This window comes from Prorops nasuta, unplaced genomic scaffold (genome assembly GCF_024137725.1).
Source record: "Prorops nasuta isolate Cenicafe-Biocafe unplaced genomic scaffold, Cenicafe_Pnas_1.2 PNAS00015, whole genome shotgun sequence".
Classification (NCBI taxonomy): domain Eukaryota; kingdom Metazoa; phylum Arthropoda; class Insecta; order Hymenoptera; family Bethylidae; genus Prorops; species Prorops nasuta.
The window spans coordinates 3211868-3223646 of NW_027116812.1; the positions used below are offsets into that span (position 1 = coordinate 3211868).

An 11779-nucleotide genomic window follows, 5' to 3' on the forward strand; every position below is an offset into this window, starting at 1 on the left:
GGGGTGGAGGGGGAGAGGCGTTTGGCTTAGAAGTAAATTGCACGCAGCGACAAAGCAATATTTCGTCGTGGACTAATATCAAGTATTTGCGTAAGCAAATCCCATGCTTCTCATCGAGAGAGAGAGAGAGAGAGAGCTAGCTTTCGAGGCAAGAATTTACATTCATTTGGGAGAAGCTTATACACCAGTTGCTCCAAGGTCCACTCCTTTTTCATGCAAATTTTAAGGACTCCGTTATTCCACGGAGAATTTCGAAACTTCTCATCATAAAGCGACGATTAGCTCTTCTTCCCCCCTATGACCGCCCCAATTTTCTTTCGAAAGACAAAACACCTCCTATTTTCTCCACTCCCCCCCCCCCCCCCTCTTCATCTCAACCTACGATTAATTCATTCGTTCTTTTGTGACCCGTGCCTCGTTCGTTTATTCATGGCCCAATTATAATGGAAAGGTGTGCATGCGTGTACACGTGTGTGTGTGTGTGTGTATGTGCGCGCGCAGATATTTGATCGCGGACATCGAAGCTGTAATTTCCAATTAGAGAGGGTCAGCTGGTCAGACCGTAGCGCGGTATGCCAGAGGAAATTCTTGCTGCCGTCCGGACGATTCAGCTTGGCTTACAATGAAAACAGAAATGACGTATGGCCCTTGCTTACAGCCGTAAGCACGAGAGAATGAAAAGCACGCATAACCATTAACAGGCCACGCATTTCAAAATTTATGCGAGCTACAATGTCGACGTGATCGTTCCCGCGTGGTGGCTCGATTCGCACGATCATTGGCAAACCTAATCGGCTAATTGCTCGTACGAGCGGAGAAACTTTAGAAAAATGCCCCCCCCCCCCCCCAAATAACTGATGCATGATCGTTACGACAGGACTCATTTTATCATCGAACCGGAACAATTCTCGACTCGCAAGAATTTCAAGTCGAGCGAGCCAATACGTAGCACTCCTGATGTGGTATAGTTGCGCTCGATAAATCCAATTCGCTTTAGTCAGTCCGAAACGTGCGGGATTCTCACTTTGAGCGTGAACCGAACCAGCCTGAGTTACCGCTCGAACCAACTTCTGCACGATATGCCTCGTCTCCTCTGACTTTAAACGCACGAAAGATAATTTTGCAGAAAAAAAATTTACTTCATCAAAAGTTGTAGCGTAGGACGCTTAAATTTCGCGTGAGCCAAACATAGAGGAAAGCTTTCAGAGTTAAATCGAGGTTTTGTCCCAGAATGCATTGATTCGCCTCGCGATACCAGCTGGGGAATATGACTTAATAAATTATAGCTTTGCATCGATTTTCAAAAATAAAAGATAGAAAGAGAGAGGGAGCGAGGGAGGGAGTATAGGGAGGAAACACGAACACATTTAGCTAGTTACGCGGAAACAAAGCTCATCCCCTTTGCGATTACTGACTGATTCCTGTGGGAGACAAATATTACCTATTTATACTTCTGAATACTCGGTCCAATTTAATATTCCGCTCTGTCATCAGTAACGATTTGGAGTAACGAGCTCGCGATCAATAAGGAATAATAAATTTATCATTTATGTCCATCAGATGGATTTTCCCCTTGTTTCAAATTAATTGCCTTTGCTTGGTTCGTACTCTCCGAGAGTTTCTACTCTCTCTCTCTCTCTCTCTGTCCACTCTTCGAGTAGCAGAGGTACATGCGACTCTCATTGAACGAGTGGTCAGTACCACAACAACGTACCATTATAGTGGATACATGCATTAATTTACATGCTGTATTACTCGCAACCATATAACCTATACCTATTAAAATCAGATTTAAGCAATTTGGAGGATTTTCGAGTTTTAGTCGAGTGTGGAATTGATCGCTGAGACAGCCGAGCATACTTGACTTTGATATATACCATTGGTAGTGTTTGGGGAAAGTATAGTTGAAAGTCTTTCGAGACGCTCGACTTATCATTCACTTATCATTCACTATTGAAGCGGTAGAATTGGAAAATGTAAGAAGGTTTCTCGATGATACTTTAGATGTCTTTCTTCAACTCACTCCAGCGAAACGATCGATGGTGATATTGGCTAAATTCGAAAGCGGTTGGCCCTCCTGAAGGAAATGGATCTTGGCAAGGGGTTGTGCCAGAATCGAATCAGACCTAATCCAAGTGACCGCAACGATTTCTACCCCACGCCCTGACCAGTACCCGATCGAACTTTCGACCACTGCAATACTCGGTTTCACGCCCTCTGCTTACGATTCAAACCAAATTTCTCTGGTCGCTTCATTTCCCATTCTAACACTCGTCATCTCACCACTCAAGCAAAATTCACGATCGACCACCAATATGCGTCACACACCTTCCTATTTATTCCACCAAACTTCTTCTTTTATTAATGAAACGCGACCTAGCTACCGTCAAATAATTCTCTTTCTTTCTCTCTCTCTCTCTCTGTCTCTTATTCTTTTTCATCTTTTTGCTACAAATGACGCGGAAGGAAAATCACAAAGAAAAGCAGGCAATCCGACGCGGCTGAATCTAATTTCCCGTGTCTGCGACAGGAAACTACGTCCTACCAACTTCTTGTCTCTTTCCCTGAAAAACTTCCAGAGAGCCTCGACAATATTCTGGTGTCGAAGCAAACTTCTAATAAGTTATATTTACCCGAGAAAAATATTGGATATACCACTGCTCTTGATATTAATCATTTCTCTTCTTCTATATACATATATATGTATACCACTCTAAAAATCTCACTTTTCCCAAGACATTGTCCAAAATTGACGAGTAATTGCGAATACGACAGAGTGTCGTTGCGTGTGAAATTATTTACTATATATCCACACGCGATGACGATTACATAGCAATAACATCCAACAACGTTGCAACATGTTGCTCGAGCGTAAATATGCAGGAATCGTGCAAAGAGTTGCAGATGCGAGTGAATTAATGGAAGACTAAGAGTTTCTTATGCAAAGAAAAAATTAGTAGGTATAAGAAGTTAATACGTTGCTGAAAGGATCGATCTAGAATGGTATTGTATACGTTTGCTGGAAATTGGAGGGAAGAATGAATATAGTATATAAGAGGGAGAGGAGGAGACGAGAATGCATGCCACGTTGGTTGATCTGATATAATTAGGCGTGGATAAATATCAATATAGCAATTGATTGGAATCCGGATGATTCCAATGATTAGTACTGGTGACACGTACCGGTAACCGCGGAGCTAATTGAATGAGATTTAAATTGGTGCTTGTGCGAGAGTGCCGCACCAAATTGAATTGCAATAGATTCTACGAGCAGCTATGAAAGCCTACGCCTGCATTTATAAACTATATATTATCGCACGATAGATTTAAATGTTCGCATGCGGAGGAAAACACAGGAGAGCTATATATATATATATAGGACTTTAACAAGATATTGGCTAGTTTTTTCGACGAGTGACCCTGGCCACTCGCCGCGGCATAATCGAAGCATTGCATCACGCGGATGGATATTAATGAACGACAAATTGCAAAAGTTCCCTTACACGACGATTTCGTGTAATATATTCGATTAGTGCATGAGTGAGCATGTGTAATTGGTGGATTTAATTACGTGGCTGTGGAAAGAGTCCTGGGAATTGGACTGGCTCTGCGTACAACATACGCCAGCTGAGTTAAGGCAACGGCTTCTAGCTACTCTCCGAGATAGTTAATTACTTAATTACTTTGCTTTAATTAGTTCACGGTCCCGCGTAGCCGAGTATGCATGGAGATGCATGATCGACGGTTCGGCTGGATTTACGCGGAAGATCGCGCAGCTACACTTTACGAGTTTCCAAGTTAAAACTCATATATCCGAGACGCGCGAGCCCTCGACGCACTCGAGAAATTTCCCAGCCGCGAGAGCTGGCTTCTTCCAAGCGCCATGCATATTCGTCCACGTTGCGGATTTTCACCCTTCGATGACCCCTTGGTGTATAATATGTATGTATCGTTCGCGTAGCATTGCCAGCTGGCGAACGAAAACTTTATTCCAGCGCCGCACAAAGCTGCTTTAAAGCTCGGCATCCGGCGTTTTAGCGCATTCGATTAAAGCTCCGTCACGTTTGGCACGAGAACACACGCGACAGCGAAACTGCCCCGGTAAATAACGCAAACAGCCAAAAGGATTTGCTGGAAAACTCTCCTCTCCTACGTATCTGCGCATTTCCCGCGCAAAAGCACGGAGAACACAGGGAAGCACGGTAGAAAGAAGGTAAGAAAAAATGGGAGTGGGGAAGCGGAAGAAAAAAAGGAGTATAATATAGAGATTTTGTCCTAAACTTTTGTGAAAATCCGTGGGAAGAATTTTTGACTTAAAATCCTGCGCTATATATATAAAAGAGAAAACTGGCGAATTTCATATTTTCAGCAATATTTTCCGTCAGCGTTACGACTTTCGGCGTATCGATATTCCGCGCGGTATCGCCGCGCTATTGAACGTTTTGCGACTGATCTCATCTCCATTTCTTGATGGAAATTCGCGTAAATTGAGATCTATCGGAACTAACGAAAGCATTAGGGAAGCGCTTTACTTACGCATAAAAGGGTGAGGAGGTGGAGAGAATTTTTCATATAAAAGTGATGAAATTTCTGAGAAGAGCAGAAGAAAAGTAGCCGGGTATATAGTTGAACGATTCCTTCCCTTTCTCAGGGTCCCTTCATCGGTTCCACGGTATAATAGCGTGGCTCCGGGCAAAGTTCGCGGAACCGATAAACTAACAGGCTTCCTCCTCGAGGGAAGACAAACGCTCGCTTGCGATTCCTCGTCACGAAGCAGTCCAAGTCACTGTGTGGCGCGCGGCTATATGGAACCGCGCGTTGTGTGCTGGAGAGGAGGAGGAGGGGGAGAGGGAGGGGATGTACCTTCGAATATTGATGTTCCGAGACAGCAGCATTACCCTCCACATTCTCCCTCATCTTTTCCAACTAACCACATTGTGAAATACAGCTACACTGACAGTCGAGAGAATCAAACTTATCGACGAGTCACCGCGGTCAAAAACTGTTAGCGTGCCACGAACGAATCTCTTTCTTCGATCAAATTCAATAACGCGTCACGCGACTCTTGAGGGATTAGTCGGCGAGGAGAAAGAAAAAGGAATCACGTCGTGTCCTATGCATAAAAATATAGCTTTATTGAATTCCCTTGAAATTGCTTCAATTTACTTTTTATCTCATGGCAATTGGCCTCCTCGAGAAAGGCCAGAACGTTCGCTGTATATATATATATATAGCTTTTATCCAACTTCCGGAAGTTCCGGTAAGCGGAAGCCCTGCATCGCATTGTAGTGTACCGTGTGATCCGCGCGAAGAGAGATATTTCGATGCGATCCAAACTGGATCATGACGCTTGGATATACACAGGAAATCCCCCCCCCCCTTCCCCCTCCTCCTCTTTCTAGTGGTACCTTTCGGCAGTATAAGAATCGAGAGAGCGCATCTCGCGCAACGTCTCATCGAGGCAAAGACAAGCTACCCCGGCAGAATGGAGAAGAGTCATATAGGAACATACACCTCCATATATATATATATATATATATATATAAGCTATATAAACTTGCAAGTGTACCACGACGACGAGCAAACAGCAAGAGTTTCTCCAGTGATTTATGAGTGAGCCACGCTGATGGGCCATACTTAGCCCTTGTGCATGTGAGAGAAGTATTATTAAATTACTTGACCCTGGCAGACCACTGGCTGCACCGAGCCTGTGGAATCTCGCTGACATTACTGACACGCATGACTGATTACGCCCGTAATACTAATTTAGACGCGCGATATCGCGTTATACCACCACGTGCCACGTTAATTCCCATTCGATTACGTCACGGCCCGTTGCCCATGATATCTCATTCACGTCACTGATTACTCCACTGATTCTATTTCGTAGCCAGCAAACTGTGCTTCATCTCGCCGTAACTCGGAGGTTTTACACCACCCTCCCCCCAACCCCCCCCCCCTCGCGCAACCCTAACACCCCCACCTCGCCGATATGTACTTTTTTCCCGTTAATCGCCGCATCTCCCGCGACCGACCACCTTCTCGTGCCACCCCCTCCCACAACCAACGTACGCCCGGCAACGGAAACTTTGCTTTTCCATTTCACCGATATAACTCGGTCAACTGGCTGGTAACTGCCTTTTCGTGAAAACGAATCGGGGCGCAGCGCTACTGCAGTTTCTACCGGTTATTCATTCGCCACGGGGAAAAGACTTACACTCGACCGCACTCGTAAATTATTTCCGCTAAAGCGAACCAATGAAATACCGCCTTTAATACTTTTTTGTTTCACGAGCTGACTACACCGTCGCGATTTACCGCTTACTAATACTTCGAGTACCGCGATCCAGCTAAAAACCCCTTTTCCATTCTTGCGCCGTTCCTCGACAGTCGAGAAATAATTATTGAGAAACGCGATATCGCCGGACTCGTTGGATTTTCTCTCTCTCTCTCTCTCTCCCTTCGTTTTTGTGTGTGTGTACTCTATACGACTGTATTATATATATATATATATATATATATATATATATATATATACTTTTATTATACCGTATGATGGGTGTATCGAGCGTATCATTGGCGGATGCTCGTTAATTTATATATATGGATCGAGAGAGGAGGGAAAAGCTCAAAGTGAAAACTGACACTTGCCAGTGCACATGGTACGCGTACTAATACACAGGTGGTGGTACTTATTATATATACACGAAACGGTATGTATATATAGTGTGTTTTGATCCAGCAACTGGAATTCTCAAAGCGAGCAATCGAATGCGATATTCGCTTAGCGTGAGAGCAAAGCTGGAAAGAGGGTAAAGGAGCGACAAAGTGCAAAAGGAATGAAAAACTTGGTGACCAAGGACACATTGGTGCACGGTTGTTTCTAAGCTCGGTAGGAAGGCTTTGTATGGTTGAAAATTGTTTCTCTGGTCGTTAAACGAAAACCCGTTGGAAAATTCACGAGTAAACAACAACACACAGTCTGAGCGCTGGGAGGTAATAATTTGATTATTTTCACTTTCGTCGCACAGCTTGCAATTTCACGGTAGGCTGGTCTTGTCAAATCTGAGGATTATAATAATTTGCTTGATATATACACGTATTTAATCGTATGATAGTCGCTCAGCGAGACTCGAGACGATATAAACACGGCATCAAAGCTGGAGAGGATAAAGGGGCGTCGGAGCGAAAAAGAGAAGAAAAACTCTTACTGACCAAGGACATTCTTGCACGGTTATTTCCATGTTCGGTGGGAGAGCCTTCTATGCTCGTAAATTGTTTTTCCAGACGTTAAGCGAAAACTCGTTGGAAAATTCACGGGTAAACAACGGCACAGTCTGAGCGCTGCGAGGTAATTTGATTATTTTCACTTTCGTCGCACAGCTTGCAATTTTACGGTAGGCTGATCTTGTCAAATCTGAGGATTATAATAATTTGCTTAGTATACACACACACATATATATATAGGCATAATCGTAGGAGAGCGATATCTCGGCAAAGAGCTGTTGAAGCACGTTAACCACGTCACCAACTGCCAGACTGTTAATATCTCTTTGCGAGCGAAGCAAGCTGTTCCAACGAAGGAACCAGCTAGAGGAGAAGCTTGCCTGCACTACCTGAGATTATGTATGCGTTCCACTTCCGGTAACACGGTTGGACCAGGCCACGGCTCTATGCGATCCTTATGCGAAACTAGCAACAGCATCTGGAGCGTTAAGGTGGATGAGCGATGCGTACCTATCTTGAGGTATGATTGATCATCCAATACCAGCCAATATGCAGTATGCGCGTGGAATAGCAAACTGCATGGTACTCATGTATCAAATCTTGAATCAGCCGGAGCCGAGGACTCGTGCGTTACAAGACGCCTAGAAAGCTCGGCAACCTATATCTTGTATATATATATATATATATATACATATATACTTATAGGAAAACCTGCGCCTGCAGACCAAGGACAATTCTTCAGCGGTTTCCGGTCTAACCATAAGAGGGCTATACTACTGGGAGAGCAAGCACCGCGAATTCCCCGATAATCCACTACGACAAGATTACCCCTATAAAACACCTTCCCGTATAGTATACCTATACATATACATATATAGCATACCAAGCAGCGTATCACGCACTCAGCCAACAATATCCCGATAATATATTCGCTCCTGCGGAATATCAACGAGACTGCAACAGCTCGTATAATCTCGCAATTTGAGCTTTTCAATCCTAAACAGCATGTTTACTGTATTAGGAGAGAAGCCATATACGAGAGAGGACTCTCCTTTATTTCGCTGGATCGTCAAAAGTAATTAGCTACGACCAACGCAACTTGATTATGTAGCAGAAGGTATGATAGATATTCATCAGTTGCTTAACAGGTTATCGCGCGAAGCGGAAGACTGGCTCTGCACATATATGCAAATCCTACTGACGCTCACTCGGTGTAAGCGGATGATTTTATCAGGCAGCAATCAAGAATGCATATATTACCACTGACTGAGTGAATTACATTTAATTAAACGCATTTGCGGACTAAAGCTGGCTTTGTAGGAGCTGTAAGGATCATCGATGTCTCTTTGCGGAATATAATATATATATATATATATATATATAGTACAATAGAGCACAATTAATGTAGACATACAGAGAGAAATAAAACTAACCGGAAAGTGAGAGTGGTGAGAGGTCGATAGCTTTTGTGACTGTTGATATCCTGCATGGGTGTGCCCCAGAAGTCGTCGTTGAAGATGCTGAGGAGGGAGGTCTGTGCCAAGACATCTTTGTTCCTGACGATGGCAGGTATGTCATCGTGGACGAAATCGGCACCGAGCGAGTTGAGGTAGCAGCCAATCGCGACAAGAGAGACCGCTGCGTAGATGCACCAGCTGGACGGTTCGCAGCTGTCAGACTCGCTGATCCGTGAATATCTCTTGGCATTTTGGCAGCAGCAGATGGCACTGCCATTGAGAGCATAACTTCGTCGCCTCATGTCCTGCTAGGAAGGATTCTCTCGAGCGTTGCTGCAGCAGGGAGCTGCACCACAGAGGGGAGTGCTAATGGGACTAATAATAATGGGAAGAACGGGAGCGACGGGAAGCTTCTCCCGTGATTCTCGAGAGTCCTTGCGACTCTCATAGGGACACCCTCCTCCAAGGCTATCTACGACGAGATCTCGCGGAGTAACACCAAACGCAGCACACGGTCACACTCTGCCGCATCGTCCGGCTCGACTTTAACGTCAAGCCGGAAGTCACTCGTGTGACTCTCAACTGTCAATTATTAATCTCTCTCCTCCTGGTGCAACGCAGTAGCATTTCGGAAGCGAGCCTCAACCACCGCTACTACCACCAGCTATAGGAGAATGACAGTCGAAGGAGAAAGAGACCAAGACCACCTAGAGCAGTTACCACTGATGCATGCACATACCGCACACGTCCCGTGTCTTCCCCTATATACCGTACCGTCCACGCTGCGCACCACAATATTCCTTCCGAGCACGTTCGATCGGAACGTTCCCGCGGGAACGCACCTGGAATTTCACGTTCCTCTCCACTTGCCAATGCACCGATGAATACACTTTACGAATTTGCCCTCTTCAGCGTTCTCAGCACCGACTCTACGACATTCGATTTCTAAAATATCCCTATTCAAGCTTCTGCGATCAAATCAATTTATATATATATATATATTCGAAAGAGTAATATCGAGGACGATGCTAAGTCACCACAAACTCGACTATTTCTACACAGATACGAATCGTATTTTACCGAATACTTTTCTTCCCGCCCGCGGTCAATCAGATTTCTCAGCTACCGTCTAGCAAGCTTTTTTCACCAATCGAAAGATCCTTCAGCCAGATATCGCCCCTCTGCTATCTTTTCCTCCGCAAACGCAACAAGCCTCTTCCGGTCACTCAATCATCGCTGCCTCTCCGCACGAGTGGTGAAAATACTCTTTTCAAACTTTTCATCCCCCTTGATGTACTTTCTAAGAACCCTTGCAGGATCTAAGTATGTTTTACTTTTCTTTCTTATTATTTACTCGTCTGATTATTTATATAGTTTTACTACTTATTTTTTTTTTCAACAAGTTTTATCGGTAATTAGCGAGTCTCGTTGGAGATTATTCGGCACGGGTATTAGTTAATCCAGTTTTTTGAGAGTAACACACGAGCACTGTAAATCCGAGTTGGTCGCGAGAGCGAGTCGACCTTCGACGGATTTCGACGGTCGTTGGCGTCGATGCGACGATAAACGCGAGACTAAGGTACAACGGCATCCGCCCGGTTATATACTCAGCGCACTCTGACCCGCAAAGCCGCGCCCGCGCACTATCGTATTCAAGCACTCCGCCTCTCTTTTGCCCAGTCGCGGATCCGTTCTCACCCCCCCCCCCTGCTCTCCTCTGCTCCTTCTATCTTCACCCCCCTAACATTCCCTTACTCGCTCGCCGATGCGTTTATTTATTCCACTACTCGATACCCTCTCCCCCCAGTCATTTTCGCTTTCTTCGACCAAAGCTATATACTCTAAAATTGTTTGTCTCTCTCTCTCTCTCTCTCTCTCTCTCTCTCTCTCTCTCTGAAATTGACGAGAAAAATCATCAAAGATTTAGAGAGCACGGTCTCCTATTACTTTGAAGCTCCAATTGCTGAAAGGCAAGATTCGAGCCTTGTAATTTAAGCAATGATTTTCATGAAATTGTCATAATCCATCGCGATTCGACTAATGGTAATTAGAAGGCAGATGCTTAATTAATTGCTGTGGAGAACGAGGGTGCAAATTATGGTAGGTGGAATAAAAATCCGTGAGAATGGAATAAAATGCTAATTGTTGGAACGTTGTACGTAGTGTACTACTCGTTATCGTCGATAATGATCCGATGACTGGAATGTATCGAATATCCAAGGTAGCATCGTCGCATTCGGGTGCAGCCACGCGATGCTCGTTTGGCCGTTACTCGCGTTCGATCGACGAATTTATTCGACTGGATTCCGTTTCTCGGAAAATCAATCAGCGAGTGGCGTACACAAGCGCAGAGATAGCACGCGTTCGCACGCAAGAAATAATTGAGAATGGATCGCGAGGATGGCTAAAGGCGTAATTGCGATATACAAGGCGATGTCTGTCCGTGTATTAAAGAGGAAACGAGAAGGAATCCAGCAGAACACTGAAAGGGCTGAGGAATTGACACTTTCCAGTTAAAGGAGGAACACTTTCAAATAAAAATTCAAAATGAATCGGGAGGATGGGTAAAGTTTTAGGTGTAATATTCAAGATGATCGTTTTCTCCGTTTACCAGAGAAATGACAAGAAGTTACCAAGCGGAAAACTTGAAAGACTAAAGAATTGACACTTTCGAGTTAAAGGAAGGAGATTTTTAAGTAAAAATTGAAAATTAATCGCGAGGATGAGCAAAGCAAGAAATACACATATATGCTTTTGTTAGCAAATTCACGATCATGATGAGAATGGCCAGTGACCAATGGCGTATTTCTATACGATCACATTGAAAGCCATATATTTGTATACGCGTCGCTATCGTTATCCTGATCAAAAACGTGGTCGCGATCACGTGTATGTTTGTCCCTCGCTTAGGGTTGTAATTGCGATATAGAAGAGGATCGTCCCATCCGTGTATTAAATTGACAATAACAAACATTGCACAACTGAGAGAAAAAAATAAAGAACAAATTCTAACTGGAGAAAAGAATCGACATTTGCAATTTAAAAAGGAGGAGAATTTTTAATTAAAAAATTGAGAATGTATCGCAAAGATGGAT

General features: G+C 44.2%; 1 protein-coding gene across 3 annotated transcripts in view; it reads right to left on the minus strand.

The window, feature by feature from the left end:
* LOC136778948 (protein O-mannosyl-transferase TMTC1-like) overlaps positions 1–10306 on the minus strand; it is a 120244-nt gene extending 109938 nt beyond the window's left edge. Inside the window, exon 1 of one of the 3 annotated variants that reach the window (XM_066736164.1) lies at positions 8661–10306. In XM_066736164.1, coding sequence (XP_066592261.1) covers positions 8661–8986 — 326 coding nt within the window. In that variant the 5' untranslated portion in view covers positions 8987–10306. Of the gene's footprint in view, positions 1–7215; positions 7236–8660 lie in introns of those variants that run through there. The other 2 variants (XM_066736166.1, XM_066736165.1) reach the window with 2 other exon arrangements.
* Positions 10307–11779: the final 1473 nt, after the last annotated feature.